Source organism: Acanthaster planci, linkage group LG04 (genome assembly GCF_054643075.1).
Source record: "Acanthaster planci isolate LZ-2023a linkage group LG04, COTS_SCS, whole genome shotgun sequence".
In the NCBI taxonomy this organism is placed as follows: domain Eukaryota; kingdom Metazoa; phylum Echinodermata; class Asteroidea; order Valvatida; family Acanthasteridae; genus Acanthaster; species Acanthaster planci.
The window spans coordinates 14970070-14989571 of record NC_141780.1 but is presented as its reverse complement, the minus strand read 5'-3'; the positions used below and the strand labels follow the sequence as shown (position 1 = coordinate 14989571).

Genomic DNA, 19502 nt, shown 5'->3' with positions numbered 1-19502 from the left:
GTTACAAATACATAGAAATGTCAGTAGTAATTCAGATCACTTTTGAGATATTTAATGACAGTCCTCCCTAAGAGTTGACCCGTAAATCATTATCTAAAACTAACTCTAGTCCATTGGAAAATTGGACCATGCAAAAATAACAACCAATTAATGTATCGAAATTTCAACATTACAAGGGACTGTAAATGTACCTTTTTGGCCAAAACCTTTCCAAAGATTCCAATTAAAAAAATGACTTTCCTGGTTTTTTGGGGCCATTCAACAGAGCTTTTGTGATATAACTGCATAAGAGCAATTTCTTTTTTGGGGGACAGGGAGGGGATTCCAGTTATAGGGCTGCTTGTCAAGTAACACTTACCAGTCGGCTACCCAGCCACCTATTTCCAGTGTTCAGATACAAGAAAGTCAAGTTACTGGACTCGATCTTTTTGACGAGGAGTTTCTGGAAACGCTGCTGCTGTCTGCGAATGTACAAAACGGTCAGGTGAACTTTTAAAACTGTGTGTCAAATATAACTTAAGATTCTCTTCCAGGCATTAAACATTTCAAACAAAAATCCTGAAATATTCAGAGCAACAAAGTCATCAGAACTGCAAATTTCATATATCAGAAAATTCCAAGTGCCTTTTAAAATTGTGACTCTACTTCAGCAGTTACATATTAGAACAGCTAACTTGAAGTAAAAACAAAGTTTTTCTGACAAAAAATTCCATATTCTCTGGACTGAACTCACAACAGCATGTTAATTAAAGTGTAAAGGACTTTTTAAACAGACAACATCTGTTTGGCTGCCTTGGACAGGGTAACGGTTTCTGCTTTATGACTCGTCAATGTTTAGACTTACTTGTAGGCTCTGATGGTGGATAATCCTCCCAGTGATTCCGAGAAGTGAGCGTAGACTGGTGACTTACTGATGCTGTCCAGACGTTGTAGCTCCCTGGTGGGGGACAGACGACATGCACACACCATGGCTTTTAACCTCATTAGCCCCTCAACAATGATACTTTTAAACTTTGTTCACACCTCGGCAGATAAATGTATTTAGAAAGAACCTTCGATGTCTTTCTTGGTTTTTTTTTTTAATTATCTTGGTTAAAAGCTTTGTATCTTGAGCAGACTTCCCTGTTATCTCTAGCGGTACTAAATATATGTATAACTTACAAAGAGCGATTCACTGAAAAATTGTATGTACCCATCTGATACAAACCTTTGGTGGATTTTATAACAACAAAATTCAATAATGGCACAGGTCGACCTAAGTTGACTACATAGCAATTTGCAAAGTACAAGAGAGAGCAAGGGCATTTGTGTTTGGGAACATCACAGAACTGGGGATTAGCCCCATGTGCATATATGCTTGTGATCGAAGTATTCAATTCTGCTACGCTGGATTGTTCAAGGACTTCGCACCACTGGACAACGACCAACACACCTTCACCAAATTTGTGCCCAACTTTCAAAGGAGTCTTCATCGTTACCTGGATGTAGTGATGAAAACCTTCATCAGCAAGATGTACAAGAAAAAGATGGGGATCAGTGCAATGACAAAGTACCAGGTGACTATGGCGTCCACCAGCACAGCCGATATACAGTTCAAACTGAAGCTCAAGAAAGTAAGTAGAGTCCCTCCGAGTTGCTGCGGAATAACGTTAAACATAACAATATTAAAAAAAAGTTCATATCTGATGACAAAACTTAGCAAGTGAAGCCTGTCCCTTCAGTTTAACATGTTGTCTTGGAAGAAACAGAACATTTCAGAACTGCTTCTAAACTGTCCACTAAATTCTGTTGTATTGAGCACAAATGATCATTCCCCCCAGAAACAGATCAGACACCATATGGCCATATTTCCTTTTTCCAAGTTCTTTATTGCCCTGATGAAAGTTTTTCCCATTTTTTAAATTGGAGTCGTGAAGCAGGTCGTTACCTTTCCACCAAATCCCAAGGGGGGAGGGAGGCACCTTCCACCTGAAAAGCCCTTGAAAGCTGATAGCTTTAACTTTCTGTTCGACAGCGAGGTGGTTCTATTGTGTTTTTTACAAATGGGACAGCACCCTCTAACTTTCTGATATTCGGCTAATTTGGCAAGTACAAATTACAAAACGACTCATCCTAATAAAGGACTTCAAAGAAATGTGCATTATGATGCATTACCATGTCAATGACAGCTGTGTCTGAAGAGAACCGATTGAGAACACGCCCAATTGGGGTAGTATCAAAGAATCTAATAACAGAAATGACAAAAATTAATACAAAGAAAAAAAAAATATTTACTATCTCCCATGTACACCTCTCGCTCCAAAAAAGCCACTCTTGACACTCAAAGCACAGTGCAGAATGAATAAATTAACACATACAATAAAATAAAATCAACACAAAGGAAAACAAATCTTAGAAAACAATAGCTAATGTAAAAATCGTAAATGTAAAGGTAGCTATTCCTATCACTGACACTCTGGGCTAAATCGCACTCAGTTTTTTTTTTTTTTTTTTAAGAACTACCTGCTGCCCACCTTAACTGAGCAAGTCACCAACTAAATGAAATCCACTCCTGTGGGCAAATTCAATTGGCACGATTTTGTACTCAAGCTTTACAGGTGCCCTGAAGCCAATTGCGGATGGCTTTTATTTTGGCTACAGATTTTCACATTCAAAAAGGCACGACAGAATGGCCAACTTTGTCAGCAGATTCATCTCCTCCACACTGGCGAGCATTTCGAGAGCAGTATTAGTCCCAGAAAGAGATATGAAACATTGCTGTGGGCCAGAATGAAGGAGAAGAGCCTCTCCACCAAAATATTTGCCACTTAAAGAAGAGCAAACAACCCTTCCGACATCTCGCCAGATACAGCAAACACTGAGTTGCTATGGTTATCTGAATATTCTTCATATACAACATTTCTTGCAACAACCTCATATCTGCTACTACAGCAAGGCTGTACACAGTCACCCTCCACAAGATCCGTCAAATTTTGTCTTTGAGTACAAACCAAACAGAGGATCATCATTTTAGACATCAGGTGGAGGGGAGTCGAGCAGGCTTGGCATCTGACCCCGTCAGTTGTGTCTGCAGATAGCCAGATGGTACTTAACCATGTCCATCCTCAAGAACAAAGTGGTTGAGCCCCAAAAACTAAAGATTACAGAAACAAACTTGCTCCCTCACCTGAGCGGGGCACTTATGATGGTGTTCAACATGCTGTTGTGAAGCTTCTTTGCAGCTATCAGAGAGCCAATGTACAGGACCGTTGATGCGGCAGCTCCGATGATTATATTGGCCACAGAAAGACCTGCGTAGCCACCCAGGTAGTAACCAAGTAGAGGATCCTGCGACAGAGGATGAGATAATGAACTATGACCGCGTCCCAAGCAATTGGCTGTGGCTGAGAATAGCACACGAGTCTATGGTACTGACACCAGCCGCTTGTCAGAGGCTCCCATAGACCCAAGTATTGAAGCGAAGTGTTACAACGCAGGAAATTCCTTTGCCTTTACACACCATCCAGCGTGAGGTGCTTCATTTACCTCGGTTCCGTTCTGGGAGATGTTGAGAGTGTTGCCGTGTTCCGACCAGGCTGCCAGCCAGTAGTTGGTGCCTATACTCAAACCGTTTCGGCCCATCAGCAGCAGCAGTTGGAAGAAGAAGACCCCGAAGCCTAGATGCCTGATGTAGACTAGGTAGACGCGCCAGGACACTGAGCCTTCTGCCCGTTCTTCTTTCTCAACCAGTTTGCCGGCTGTTGATTCCGCTGACAAGACAAAAACACACAGACACCTGGAATAAGTGAATTAATTTTCAATACATCTGTGTGCTGATGATGTCATGACACATGCATGTTTTCCTAGAGGAGCCATGTGGAGAAAAGCATGCATTGAAATATGAAAGCATTCCCTGAACAAATATGCAAAACGTTTCTTCAGCATCACTGATAATGTCCAAGCTTTCACGCGACATTTCCTACTTTACAAGTGAATGTAATTTGTGTTGGTACACATGCACAACGCCCTTCCACACGCAGGCTCGTCACAGACGAGGCAGGCTCGTCACAGACGAGGCAGGCTCATCACAGACGAGGCAGGCTCGTCACAGACGAGGCAGACTGAAGATCCAGCCTGGGACCGTGGCTGATGAGATTTGGCCGCTGATCACAGCCGGTCAGTCCTGCCCACACACGGGTACAGAATTCCTTCCAGTCAAAAACAACCCATTGCTAACTTTACCCTATGGGCAACTCCAAGCAAAAGAGGAACGTAGCATTGCCATTACCAAAGCTCATAACTTGCAAATGATAAGTTTTTATAAATTGAAAGTGAGGCAAAGTAGTAAGTACATTTGTTTATTTCTACCTTCGTTTTGGGGGAAAGATTGCTTCGCTTGCCAATTAGGATCAATAAGGTTGGGAAGGCTTAGCTTTCAACTTTCATGTGGGGTTTCCCTAACAGGCCTGGGCCCTGGGGGTGTCTCCCTCCATTGTGTAACAACAATCATAATGAGAAGGTCCCCAGACTAACATCTGGCCAGCTCGGCTTTCTTCTCCTCTTCCATGATGCTGGAGACCTGCCGCACCAGCTTGGCTCGCTCTTCCTTGACCTGCTCTTCCCCTTCCGACTCTGACTCCTCCATCGCCTCATTGGCTGTGGCCGTCCAGTTGGCCACCAACTCTGGGTTCTCCTCCCGGATCTCCTCCAGCGTTCCCTGGTGCTGGATCTGGCCGTCCTTCATGTAAACGATCTGTGGCAGAGAGTACAAACCACAGAGCAAAACCTTGCCGAGATTACAGGAAGTCACACACCCTTATCTGCCCAAATTTGAAGGATACCCTCACTGGTCTCTGGTGAAGGAAATGGAGGGGGGGAGGGTTTTCAACTGAGCTCATGCACGCTCCCAGTGCACAAGCAAGACGAGTAATTCAAACACAATACACCTCACTTCAACCGTTAATAAACCTGTGCATTAGCACGGTAAGTACCCATCAAAAGGACCGTCTCTTCCATGCTTAAACCTTCCCTTCTTTGTTCTAGGACTGCAGGACTGTGAAGGATCTGGTAGTCGCCTGGGGCGATTACAGAGGAGATAACAAAGTCTCTGTAATCTGCTTAGCCAAAGCCATTGTGCCATTAAGGTACTGATGGGTTACAGCTTAATGGTCAACGCATGGTAGAGCACTTGTACAAATCGTATCTAAATAACTTAAGTGCCTACCAGCCAGTGGCTTCATGCAATTTCAGAGATAAAATCGCTATCTCCACCCACGACCAAATAATTCAGGCAAGGCTTTCCCAAGCGGTCACACCAATCTTTGGACCGTTTTGACCAAAGTCAAATAATCCGACCTTGTCCGCCTTGTCGGCATACTGCAGCTGGTGTGTGACCAGGATGACCGTGCGCTTGCTCTTCTTCATGAGGTAGTCCTCAATGCCTTCCTTAAAAAGGTGACTGCCCACATGCATGTCCAGGGCGGACAGGGGATCGTCCTGAGAGGAAGAACGCCAATGAGAAGGCGGCATGAAAATAAAATCCACGGAGGAACAGAGTGAAAGATACCTCAGAGAGGCGCCGAATTCTATACTTCAAACTGGACGGTAGAAAAAAATTGGCAATCTAGGGACTAAGGCTGTATCCAAATCTGCTGTCTAGAGCTAGGACTAGATCTACACTCCACAGGAAATATGAGGAGACGTGCAGACAATAGACCTAGCCATAGCTCTGGAAGCCCGTTTGGGACACGTCCTCAGACACATCAAATGACAGCCTCTCAAACAATGATATATTTGTGTGCTACTGCACCTGTGTCATCACTACAACTAACTTAATAGAGGGGGGGTGAGCGACCACTTTAGCAGGAAATTAAACACGCCAAGGGCAGAAATTTCTTTGAAATTTGCTGACTGTCAGAGATTTGAAATCATGAAACTCTGGCAAAGCCGTCTGAAGTGGATGAAACTGGGTACCATCATCAACAGGCCGCCTCTTTTGTCAAGTTACACGAAGAAAATGCCCACGTTGCTGGCCCCCAAAAAGGGCAATGAAGCACGTCACCCACCATCCCCCCAGTGCCCCTGATTACACCTCATGATTAATGACAGATGGACAGACTCACCAATATGACGACCTCATTGTAACTGTACATGGCCCTGCCTACGCTGACACGCTGCTTCTGCCCACCGCTCAGGTTGATCCCCTTCTCTCCGATCTCCGTCTTGTCTCCACCAGGGAGAATGTCGATGTCCGGCTGCAGGGAGCAGGCCGCTATCACCCTCTTGTACCTGGCCGAAATAAAATCAGGAGCTGCTATTGTTGCACTCCTCTGAGCTGTTCACTTTTACCAAATCTTTACAGGTATCGAGTGATTAGATTTATCAAAGTACGTGAACATCGGACAAGTAACTCTGTTTGATATGTATTGCTATCTTAATATTCATAAAGACCACACCCCAACAAAATTGCTGAAGCAATCTGTCACAAAAGCAGCCCGCTAAATGTGGTTATCTGGATCCAAGTCAGTGTTTATCTACACAATTTGGCATGCAACACAGTGTGACCTAACTCAAATGCAAATCCAAGGTGTGAATAACAATGGGTGAGAATCTCTCTTCACCAGTTGCACGCATACGCACTCGATCTAGATACAAGAAACTTGACCAATGCCACCGTGCTCACATGGACCCTGAGTAACCCTAACCCCTTAATAGCCCGAGGGCTTCAGAAGGATATAGAGCAGGCTTTCCCCCGGGGCATTGATATGTGTGAGGGGGGGTTAAACCAATTTTGACTGAATTCTAGTGCCTAAAGGAAAAGGGAGTATTTTAAAGTCTGATAGTAAATTTGCTACAAATTTCCCTCCTAAAATAAATTGATCTTGCATTCTGTGTCCCTCTTTACCATTCTGAATGATCCAAAGCTGATCTATTTCAAAATATCCATGCCTTTCCTTTCATCTTTGTGTAGTTTACATGTACATGCAAGGTGGTAAAATTCAACAGAACAGCCTGAGGTGGTCACTAAAATCACTGAGGTGGGCCACCTCACACTTCAATAAATGGGCAGAAGAAACCCTGACACAAGACCTCAAGGGTTAATGACAACATACACAACTTAAAGTATTTTGTTGAATTATTAATATATGCAGAGCATTCAAAAATTATATGATCCAATGACACTATGAAATTTAGATCAGTTAAAATAGGGTTAAATGTAGTTTCTCGGTTAAAATGTATTCCACCTTAATTTGAACCCCGTTTTCAACTGCATAGATCAAGCCAAAATGTTCACTCATTTTAACCGTGTTTCAACTGAACCCACCACACTTTGTTATTCAAGCCTTCATCCTCTCCTGGTCCATCGACAGTCCAAATGGACAGTCACCCGTTTTAACCATGTTTTAATGGTGGAGAGATGGTGTGCTACAAACTGCAGTGTCCTGTTGGGTAAATCCACTTTTTACCTGATTAAAAAAAAAGGCGCGGTTTGGGGGATATGTATTTCGTTTACACAATAAATTTGCTGATTTTTTACATATAAAGCAATAAATTGATCTAATAAAATGATACGGTGTCTGGAGTAGTTTAGTTATAATAAACAACTGAAGTTTTATTGGTATAGTTACCGTTCATTAGTCCTTAATGACAATTAATCAGAAGTGACTGTTTTCTGTGTGCACAAAATCAATAGCGCTAGCGCTAAAATTCAAGATGGCGGTGCCCATAGTCTGATGTTAACCATTCGTCAAGAGCGCAGAAGCTTTTACTGATTAAAACTCCCCATGGCACCTTGGTACCGCCGGCCCATAAGCCCCAACAAATTGGCAAGAACCTGGCAATCCAAACCATACCGGAATCTGGAATAATTCATCCCAGTTTTGAGGACGAACTTCCTTGTTCCACGATTTCTCCAATGGACAGTGTCACGGCTAATGGGCCGACTGCTTGGTACAGCTGCAGTTCCACGGCCATGTGCTGAATCGCTGAGCTGGTCATGTCATGTGTGTACACAATTGACTGCCGTGTGACACGTAATATCGAAAGCAAGCTACTCTGCACGTGCACGGGCCGGGGCAGATAAAAAGGTGCACAGGGGCGGATGCAGACATGAACAGATATTGCGGCAGGTGACGATCACCTTGACCGGCTTGCGTTGGCCAGCCGTCAGTATATTTTTATTCAAGGAATAACTCATTCTCACCTTCTTCAAATTAAACCTTACATGGCACTTTTTGATCCACAGTCTACGGCGAATTCCTGGTTAGATCTCTCTCGATCCCCCCGGTCCCCAAGTTTAGAACATCCTTTTCATTATCGTGTCGGCCAATAGCAAGAATGAAAAAGACGTGACATGCAAATGGAACCGTACCTCTACGGAATGTGAAAAAATACATTTTCCTCTGGAGTTGCCATCAATCAAAATTCATTTTGAACGTCCATTTCTAATTTTATTGGCCAAGTGTGGAACGTAAGGGCGTGCATCTTGGAGATTTGCATGTATAATGTTTTTTGGAATATACATCAGCACAAATGTAATGAGAATTTAGTATTGTAATACGGCCAAAATGCCATACCTACATGTACATTGTAACTTTACATGATAAATTCACTGATTTTTGACATATAAAGCACTGAATTGATTGAATAAAAACGATACCCTTGTCTGGAGAGGTTGATTTTGAATTCTCACCATCCTGTGATGCCGGGCCATGTAAGTTTACTGTACATGTACATAATACATGTAAATGTACTTGCACGTGTGCATGTACAGTCCCGAGCTAGCGCTGGTATAACTTATTTTCCTGTTTCCGTTGTCTGTTTTTTCTCAATGTTTCTTGCAACTGCATGCATTTCGTTTGCTATCAGTGTCATGTCATATCAAAGCTGACCATTCGAACCTAACAGTGTGGGGCAGTTCGGTTTGAAAGTGCCATGTTAGATGATTTTGGGTTCGGTTCTGCAGTTCGTTGCATTTAATGCATCGTTCGATGCATTAAATAAAATGTCTGTATCCTGAAATACATGGGATACATGACGCCGGAAAACTGATACATTCAGGTACAGGATAGGCCTACGAAGAACTGAGTACCAGTGTAAAGAACCCACTTGTATCAATCAGTGGTGATTAAAAGTTATTTAGTATACCGTTAGGGATTAGGGCAGGGCAGCCTATTAATGCGATATGATCGCCAAGCACAAGGAACTCATCTGGCCTTGGGGATTATGCTCCACAAAACTGACGGCAGAGTGGGATTCCCTAGAAGATCCCTGTTTAACCGGAATAGCCGGCCTTGCTATTCGACCACAGAACTGACAGCAGAGTTAATGAGCAGGGCTCCTTACCAGTTTCCAGAAACAACCCCATTTTTACCCTTGTATTTTTGCTGCACCAAGTTTAACCGAAAATGAACACAGTTAAATCGAGTGATCAGACGGCATACACCAGTTTTAACCAAGAAACTGCATTTTAACCGAGCGGAATTCATAGTGTGAACTTCCCTGGCTAAATATGCACTGTAACATCTCGAGTCTTGAAACTCTACGATGATGTGGTTACACTCCAGATGATGTTTTACCTGTCATTTTCCAGCTGGTTGCCAAAGAGTACATTCTCTTTGAGGGAAGCATTTAACAGCCACGCCTTCTGTGCTCCGTAGGCCACGGAGTTGTACTTCCTGAATGGATGGGGAACAAGTTGGGAAAACGTACCAGCTGACTCCAATTCCCATCAAAGTAAAATCATGTGATGTTATGTTCTGAACAAGCTTGCATCCTCACAGCAGACAGACCATGATGTGAGGTTATCTTCTAAACTAAACTTGAATCCTCAGTGTAGGCAGACTGACTGTTTCTAGGCACACAGTGGGCTTCTTGTCTCGTGCCACTTCAACTACTGTACTAGATGCACTATTCAAAACAATCCTGTGTGTACATTTGACAAGGATGACGTGGCTGGCTATGTTTGCTGGAATGAGAAGATTCATGGCTTCTTTTCCCTGCTCATGCTTGAAATTCAAAAAAAGGTCATCACTGGCGATCTGGCACGCAAGATAGGGACAACTGCTTAGAAAGGCTTTGTCCAAAGCACTTGACCGAGGAATGATTTGAGAAGAGCCAAGTATCTTTTGCATGTTTCAGGCCAGCATACCTGTTCCACTGGACGCGGCCCGAGACTGTGGTCATCTCCCCCAGGATGGCCGACAGTAAAGAGGACTTGCCTGAGCCGACCTGACCCACAACCATGGTCAGTTTTCCTGTGGCAGAAACAAAGAATTTGCTGACATAAAATGCCGTGACAAAGAAATAAAATCTTGCAGTTACAAGTGTCTGATGCATACGTCATGTGAAACGTTGTTTGACAAATCTGAAACACTAATAGTTTCCTAGAACACCCGAATAAAGTCCCCCTACTACATGCTGACATCACCTTGTGTTTAGAAATTCATGCAATCTTACACGTGCAATAGAAGGTTCTATTAACTAAACACTGTTGACTGGAACACACAATAGAATAAATGGAAGGTGATAAAAACCCCCTGATTAGATGCTGCGGATACTAGGGGCGAGATTGGAGGAAAGTGAATTAGCCACAAAATAATCAGCAGAGGGATATTAAGTGCCCCATAGTAGAGGAGGATACATGGTATGCATTTGTGTTTGCCTGAAGGCACCCCGAAATACCCATGTCTTGGGTTCTGTATGTTTTATACATAATCCCTTGATGGTAAACTCAGGATTTTTCAGATTTGGAATAGAAGAGATTGGTTGAAAAATCCTGAAATCAGGAAAATCCTGATGAAAAAATCCTGAAATCAGGAAAAATCTCACACCTGGGGTACCGATTAGACAACAGGGCTTTGTGATGTAAACCACCTACCAACTGGGATATCCAAATCGATGTTTCTGATGGTGGGTGTATTGGCAGTCTGGTCCCATGTGTAGTCCCCTTGGATCTGCAAGGGCAATGAGGAAGGAAGGAAACCTGACCCAAGTTCCAATAAACAACCGGCTGATCTTCAAGTAACTTTTCTTGTACTGAGCTAAAATTGAAAGGGTTGCGCAGTGATTTATTGCAACTTTCAAAATGGACTTCTCAGCAAATGGTACATACATCCATGATTTCTACAAACTTTATGGTCAACTTATAAATTTTATGATCAATGTTAGTTGTAAATTTCCCAACACTACAAACAGCTATCGAGTCACAGAAGAGAGAAAGCTTGTTGTTCTTATGACCTCTGACACAGGGTCGACTCACATCACAAATGCACAAACAGGAAAAGCATTCCAAGCTTTTGAATCGATTTGAACGCACAAGTCTACATTTGTGCATCGACCAACAGGCTATGGGTCGTTTAAGCTCGCCAATCAGCGACGGGGCCTTGGGCGAATGCATTTCTCACCCTTATTGCAAGGTTGTCCGGGATGCTGGGATGCACTGGCGAACGTGAGACGCTGTGGATACCCTCCATCACCCCGTCTTCCTCGTCCTCCATTGACGAGAGCAACCTCTGCCTGTCCTCTGCACGATGGCGTTTGGGTTGACGCACGGCAACCTGGGTGACAAACAGTGATGTCATCAGGTACTTTTTGAGTAATGATTTTACTACTGAATATTGACCAAGTAACTATAAACAAAGCTAGAAGAAATGCCAATTGGGCAGCAAATTTGGAAAGGTTTAATTATAAGAAGAAGTTGAAGACTTCAAACTGTCACAGCTGTTTAAAGTTTTCACGACCAAAGTACTCTCTACTCTGCTGAAACTACTGAGATTTTGTCCACTCAATAGCCATTTTTGAAATAAAAGAATGATCACAAGACAGATGTTTAAACCCTTCACGACAGGATTATTTTGACCGCGACTGCTGGGCTGTGGTATGCCATGAATGGAGGGCTCTGTCCATCAGCAGGCCCACTGAACCAGTAGCTGCATGGTGAATAGACTGTATGCGTGGTATGCACTAATCCTCGAAAACAATGGTGCGGTAGTAGCAGTCCTCCGTAGCAGGTGTTGAGACTGTGCATAATGAAATTGAATGTTAACCCTAACCCTCCCAAATCCTCCAAAATCCTCTTCCACAAACTGGAAGAATTTGGAGGATTCAGGGTGTGTGGAAAAATTGCATGGCTGATTTCGAAGGTCTTGAATTAGACCTTATCTTGTCTGTGCTTAGTCAAGCACAAATTTAGCTTGATATTTCTTTTGAATCAACCGCACTGCTCAAGAATACCATTTGCACTGCCTCAACACAATGACAGGAATTGCCGGAGGATTTTGAAGGATTTGGTTTGTTAAGCACACCTCTAGGTAACATTTTCAAGAAATGTCGGAGGATTTTTGAGGATTTGGGCTGAATGCAATTTTTTATGTTAAAAATCGGAGGATTTCGGAGGATTCAGGATGGTTCCTGGTAAAAAGCCGGGGGGGTTAGGGTTAAAACAACTTGATAGCAAACAATGCCTTCAGTGCAAGCCTGGCACGTTTTGGAGGACAAGACATCTACCTTTTCATTGATGAGTCCCTTGCCAGCCTCGATCTCGGTGTCCCCCTCGTCCAGCTCCAGTGTCTCGATCTCAGCGGCCTCAAAGAACGCCTGCAGCCGCTTGGTGCTGACCACGGCGTTGATGTGCATGACAAAGACCATGGGCATCAGGAAGAGGGGGAGGGACATCTGGTTGAAGACGGAGAGGGCGGCGAAGGCCACGCCCGAGGTCAGCGGCAGGCCGGTGAGCTTGGTGTACAGGCCGTAAGACTACAAGAGAGCAGAGTACAGTTTGTGTGTATCTGAGGAGTGGTTTTGAGACAAGTTTACGCTACGGCTCAAAATATGGATCCACAAACCCTTGAAGAGCCAAGTTATTTTGGACCATTTCACAGCCGGTTTGACTCAAGAGCAAGACCACGAACAGGATCAGTCAAAAGTAACAGGATGAACAATGGCAAACCAAAGCTTTTGTCGTAATTCATCGGCACAGCTGGTGACTTGACTTCAGACTGGAGGTCTTGTGATGGTATGGGGGGTCTTGTGATGGTCTCAAGAGATCTTGACTACAACACTGGATATCAATCAACGATGAATTGACTCTACCTTTCCCTAGAAATTTCTCTAAAAACCAATTCCAGCAGATGCTTTTTATTATAAGCACAACTTACCACAAGAGTCACCATGAGTGGGCTGGCGCTGGTAATGGTTGCTAGATTAGGCAATGGAATAAAAATGAAAACAGTTGTTTAGATGAACAAATTGGACAGCAAAATCCTGTACACAAGGTCTCTTATAAAAGGAATACTTGACAGCATAAATGACCATTGTCACTAAATTTTGGTCAACTCTGCTCGGGTATAGTAAGACTTGTAGCGATATCATCAAGAAAAGCTTGACGGGAAAAGTCTTTGGGCATTTTCGATGCACAGAGACCGGTTAGTGCCAAACATGAAGCCTATGAGACTGTATCACACAATTTCAGCCGATCGTTGAAACCAGTGAAACAAAAACTTCACTGCCAACTTACTCAACAGAATCCGCCAGCCCATTGCCTTCATCATGTTTAGGATCTCCAGGCCTCGGACCTTCTTGATGGCCGTGTAGAACATGTCCTCCCAGCCGTACAGCTTGATCAGCTTGATCCCCTGCAGCAACTCGTTGGTTCGCTTCAGACGCTCGTCCGATTTTTCCTGAGGGAAAAAGAGTGCGTGTGTTGAATTCGCCTGGCCGACAACCTGGCCGAGGCCCCGGACCAATTTCAAGAACAAGAGCGATTCAGTTTCATAAAAAGGAGAGGGCTTGGGGAATTTTGTCTACATTTTGTGCTGTTTGGATGTCAAAAATGTCTCCATGCTTTGAACTGTCAATCTACCAAATCTCCAAGCCCCAACATTTTTTTTTTCCACATTTGGCAGTTTTGCAAAAAGGTGGGTGGTGGCCTGAACACAAGGGGGATCTAAGATTGGGAGGATGGGCCCAGAACTTTCACTATAATCAAAAAGGAAGAGCAGAGGGGTTCAATTTCCCATGTCTCCAAAATTCAGCGAAAGTTACATGAAGTGAACTGAACTGAAAACTTGGAGCTGACACTGAGGAATCTAAGCAACCACTCGAAATGCCAGGATCCAATTGCATGAAGGGGAGATCAGTTTCATTAACCACTTCGGACCGGGGCATTTTTCAACGTTGAAGATGCTGGGCCGGCATGACTATCATTTTTTCCGTTTTCAAAATCCTTCAACAATTCATCATTCCATTTAACAGTCGTTTATAGCCGCACAGAGTAATCTTCAGGCACTCCTCCAAGTTGACAGGTGACCTTCATTGACTCCCGAATATTTCAGCCAGGCCTGCAGCCTTGTAAACAGAGCCCAGATTGTGCGGTGTTATACAACTGTCTTTTGTTCACGAACCTGGCTCAGTGCACTGCTGACCTCTTTTCAATATGCATGCAAACAACTATGAGATGCACTTGTTAGGGGCCCGTCGCTACCAGAAAAATGAACACTCCTGACCAACATGGCCCGTTTCAACCGACGAGGGGGTGCTCACTTTCGTAGAGCAGGCCAGATGTACCATATCTATCTACTATGCCAAAACCAGCAGGTTGCAGTCATGTATATCAACCATGAGTTTTGGGGTTTGGTTACCTTTTTCTCACTGAGCAAATATTTCCTATGCTTCGCAAACTTCCAAGCTCAGCAGCCCTATGAAAAAATTGGATACAGTTGGTAAAGCAGCTTACCATGATAGCCTTCTGGTATTTGGCCGTCTGCCTGGCTATGACAGCTTGGATCGGTATGGTGATGAAGAAGACGACGCAGCCAATCAGGGAAGCCACTCCCAGCTCAAAGTACAGAATCACCATGTAGCCGATGATCTGATGGCAAAATACCGGTAGGGAACACCGACTTCAAGTGAGCGCAAAGCATGGAAGGCATGAGAGCCAATGTCAAGTTGAGGTACTTCACGGCTGAATCCCCCCAGGTACTTTTGTACCGTATTAGGCGGGATTTGGTCATGTCCAAATGTCTAGGGCTACGGCAGTGTCTTTTGTCAGCCTGTCACTTGTAGTGTACATCTCTAATCGGTGAAGACCTAAAAAGCTTGCCATAGACATCAGACTTGGATGCAACCTTTGTGTGGAACTCGCTCCATGAGCAAGTAAATCCCTTGACACAGAGGATGGTGCAGCATCTTCAAATACCCTAACAGCACTTCAAGAATTTGTGCTCAGCAAAAAATCAGCTGCGAACCAGTCAAAAGACAAATAGAATGCACGACATTTTGGTTGGTAACCCGTTTCTGCTCAGCAGAAATTTTGCTCATTCTACAGATTTCTGTGCTTTAGCGAGCTCTGAGAAGCAGACCCCAGGTGTGAGAAATTGTTCAGGCGTATTCTGCGCTGGACATGCATAAACAAGAACCCATGAGTGGTGGATCGCCAAACGGAAATCACTGCTTGGTAAAGCATTCCCCCGCGTTTATGAATACAAGCCATTCAGGAACATGGAGAGAGGTGCTCAAGACTAAAGCCAGTCAACATTCTTGTGAAGTTTTCTTCAGAGCTCAGTGACATTTGCATGCCCAGCAACTTACGAAAAAAAAGCAAGCATCTTATCAAATTCAAAGCATGTCAAGCATTATGGTTTCTGTTTACCAATAAGCTTTTGCAAGTTACATTTGAATAAAATCTGGTACACCAAACTCTTTAAACTCACGCAAACATTACACTCTGAATTCTCCATACTAAAGACACTGTTGCTATACCTTGTGATATGGGGCAAGCTTTTGCTTAGTTACATAAGAGACGCCTTGCAACAATACACTGTTCTCAATGGATAAGAAGGACACAAAGGGACCAGTCCATTCCAGAGATGATGGTCGCTATGGCTTGCCATAGGCTTGCCCCGAATCACAAGGCATAGCAACAATGTCTTTAGACAGGGGAAGTCAAATTAGTATGTTTATGTGCAATAAAATGCCACAGTGTATCAGATTTTATTTAAATTGAACTCGCTAAAGGCTTATTGAGAAATGCCTCAGAGCCACTCCCAACATGTGCCAGAACTAGGATGTGCAAGTTCAGTTCAAAACTTCTTCTCTGCATTCCCTGCTTTTCAGATACAAACCAGTGCACACGTACATCCTGTGCTTTCTGTGGCTGTGTCCGAATTAATTGGCTGCGGCTTGAAAGTGCACCGGACTGTATGGGTAGCAGCTACAGCCGCTATCATAGACCTGTGTGTAATTTCAAGCCCTAGCCATCTAGTTGGGACACCGTCTTGGTCTCCCGTACAGGGTGCAATGTGGCTCCTTACATGTAACTACCATTTCGGTACCATCTGATACGAATGAAAATCACATTAGGAGTGAAAAGTGAGGGAAACGTGAAAAGACACCATGAGATTACCTGCTACCCACTTGCCGTTTAATGAAAATTTGGACTTTCAAAAAAAAGCAAGTTCTACATTGCAGACAACCATTAATGTCAAGCCAATGCCACAAATACCAGTTCACTAGAGTCATTTGTACAGTATCTGTGCTATCTTTCCTACCGCAACCACAAATTTTGCTACATTCCGGGCATGCCCACAGAGTGATATCTGCTATCAGAGCCCGTGAGAGCAGCCAATTTCGAGTTCAATACACGGTCCACCTCTTCCACTTCCCTCGCATGTACAAAACAGAATGAGGGATTAGCGAATTCAGTTGCGGAGGTAAGTTGAGGCACACTTGATCTTTTGACCCAACAGCCGCGCCCGTGTATACAGATAGCCAGATCCTGTTTACATGTCCTCAAGCAGGAAGAGTACACCTTCCGAAAAACGATGAAAGCGGAAAAAAAAAGCAACCTTCGTGAACTATGAACAGCAAAGCAAGAGTCGACATGTTAAAAGCGGTCGAGTGAAGAGTGAGCTGGCACGTTATGTGTCGTATGCAGTCCCGGACACCCATACATACCAGAAAGGGTATGCCCCACACGTATTGGATGTACTGGATCGAGGTCTGGATATTTGTGGAGTCCACAGACATGTGATTGGTAATTTGGCCCATGGTCATAGCGCCCCCTGTCATCGTATGGCTGGACAGTCGCAGCGCCTTGTCATAAATAGCAGCCTGTTCGACAGATCAGAGGACAGTTTTTAAAAAGGAAGGCTCAAATGAAGGGAAAGGCCTTGCGGCACGTACCAGGAATGGAATGGACCAGATGTAGTGGACCCACTGTGTGGAGTTGAGGATGTTAGTGGTGTCCACCGACATGTGGTTGGTGATCTGGCCCATGGTCATGGAGCCCCCGCTAATGGTGTAGCTGGAGAGACGCAGCGACTTGTCGTATATTGCAGCCTGCGTTTTACAGAAAAAAAAAAATGTTACATGTATGTGCGCACAATGGGTCTGTGGTCTCTCGCCGAGAAATTGAACTTACCCAGTTTAAGAGTGGCTGTCTAGGAGAGGCGCAAACACCTGCATACGGAGCTGCTGTGCAATGCAAAACCAAGTTCTGAGTAGAACCTCACAGTCTTATACATGCATCTCAATCTCCACGCAACAGGGTTATCAAAATAGCTTATCTTTCGGGGGGGGAGGCAAGAACAACATGGAAAATACATCTGTTGGTTCTGACGGTGTGGTGATTTCCCGACAAAGGACTGTCATCGCCATTTCTTCCCTTGCCCCGTACCTGAGATGTCGTCATAGGTTTAGGCGAGCATGCGCAACATGTGGTGATAAACAAATGATTTCAAGTTACTCACGGTGGTCAACTGGGCCAAAAGGACATGGAGAAATCAAACTTGTAGCTTGCATTCAAGCTGTTGAAAGCAGCAGCGGACATCCACATATCTGGCCTTCATTGCAAGGAACTTACTTGACTTGAGCCAGTTTGCGCCCACACGTAACAATTTCTCTGAACTCTTTACAACATTATCAATTCTTCATATCATCTAAATATACTGTCCTAATATTTGCAGTGCATTGTGGGATACTTCCTAAGTAACCAGTTGGGTAGGTGTTTATTTGGGCCGGGCCCGAGGGAGCACAAAGACTCACGCGAGTGTCAAATCCAACACAGTAGCGCTTACCCAAGCAAGCGTTGGAGAAGTAATCATGCGCGTTGTATGTCAAAACACACTATGTGTAATTCCCACACCAAAGGGACAGAGGGCATGGCTCTTAGCCTACGTTTAGCTTGGAAGGAGGGGAGGGCAGGCCCAATTCCCTACCTGCATGGAGGACTTCAGGTGAGCCGACTCCGTGATGACAATGTGGTAGTGACCCTGCTGAGACAGCAGCTTGACAATGTTGGACCAGAACATGATGATGATCAGCACAAAGCCGTTACTCAGAAACTCCTGCACCGAGACGTACTCGCCCTGAAAAAGTGTCCGGAAGAGCACACTGAGGACGTTTCAGATATTTCAATGACGCCCAAATGTCTTCAGTTACAATTCCCATAATTATTGAGCCTCGTCTAGTATACAAGGGTTTTTTTGGGGGGGGGGCAGACTTATGCACATATCTTCTAGTGGAGTTTTGAAGTTCCTTTGAAAGGTGACCAGAAGCTGGTGCAAAGCAACAGCGTGTACAAAACAACTTGTACATGTACCTGGGGTACAGCCTTCACAAGCAGGTGACATCTTGTGTCAACAAGCTTAAGAGACCAGTGGTTTAATTCTTTTTTGGTCTTAATTTTTATATTTTTGAGTGAATTTTAACCAGCGATCAACTTCAAGAAATATGAGTTTGAACTGTAAAGAAACTACTAAGGTTTTGCGTCTTTTGTTACCACTTTTCAATTGCATGCTTCAGTGCTTGAAAGCAGTGGCAGGCAAACCCCTGTTTGTTGGTGTTTGATTATGGATTACCAGTTATTGATTGGTGAAGGGATTAACCACTTGCTGCCGGGTGGATTTTTCTTGAGCAAGACAAGATGCCAGCTCATTTTCAAGATTTTCCGTTTTCAAAATTCTTCAAAAATTCATCATTTCATTTAATGGCCGTTTATGCCAAAATGAAGGACTCTTTGGGCACTACTCTGAAGCTGACAGGTAAAATTCATCGACTCCTGAATATTTCAGCCAGGCCTGCAGCCTTGGGAAAAGAGCCCAGATTGTGCGGTGTTACGTAAGATTCTTTTGTTCCCGAAACCGGCACAGTGCACTGCTGACCTCTTTTCAATAGGGGCCAGATTGGCGTGCAGCGGTGCTGTGTGGCTCATCACTGCGGTGGTGGGAGTTTTTGTCCCTGGTGGTAATCCACTCGCTCTAAATGCCTCAAACCATGGTATACTGTTTAAAAACAAGACTGGATTATCTCCTCTATTGAGAGTGAAAAAATGACGCTAATGCCCAGCAGCTCAGTCTTTTGTGCTGAGCACGGTCTTTTGTTATAAGGCCCAATGCTTTTGTCCCAGTTCCGGGCTCCCCGGCTCTGCATATAAAGCCTATGTACTCGAAAACGGGTCGCCCCGCAAGGAGTGGTTAAGAAGATAACAAGCTGGGAAAGGTGTCGAACCTTCAACAACACAAAGG

At 44.1% G+C, this 19502-nt stretch overlaps 1 protein-coding gene across 1 annotated transcript in view; it reads right to left on the bottom strand.

The window, feature by feature from the left end:
- The window catches only part of LOC110974075 (ATP-binding cassette sub-family C member 8-like), a 42324-nt gene that overhangs the window by 11646 nt on the left and 11176 nt on the right, over positions 1–19502 (bottom strand). Inside the window, exons 5-23 of the mRNA XM_022225417.2 lie at positions 18195–18344; positions 17161–17316; positions 14714–14848; positions 13496–13658; positions 13137–13177; positions 12487–12735; positions 11385–11537; positions 10859–10934; positions 10130–10235; positions 9558–9656; positions 6102–6267; positions 5335–5475; positions 4513–4732; positions 3526–3749; positions 3167–3327; positions 2155–2224; positions 1479–1636; positions 845–937; positions 359–461 (exon numbers count right to left, since the gene is read on the bottom strand). Coding sequence (XP_022081109.2) covers positions 359–461; positions 845–937; positions 1479–1636; positions 2155–2224; positions 3167–3327; positions 3526–3749; positions 4513–4732; positions 5335–5475; positions 6102–6267; positions 9558–9656; positions 10130–10235; positions 10859–10934; positions 11385–11537; positions 12487–12735; positions 13137–13177; positions 13496–13658; positions 14714–14848; positions 17161–17316; positions 18195–18344 — 2664 coding nt within the window. The remainder of the gene's footprint in view (positions 1–358; positions 462–844; positions 938–1478; positions 1637–2154; positions 2225–3166; positions 3328–3525; positions 3750–4512; positions 4733–5334; positions 5476–6101; positions 6268–9557; positions 9657–10129; positions 10236–10858; positions 10935–11384; positions 11538–12486; positions 12736–13136; positions 13178–13495; positions 13659–14713; positions 14849–17160; positions 17317–18194; positions 18345–19502) is intronic.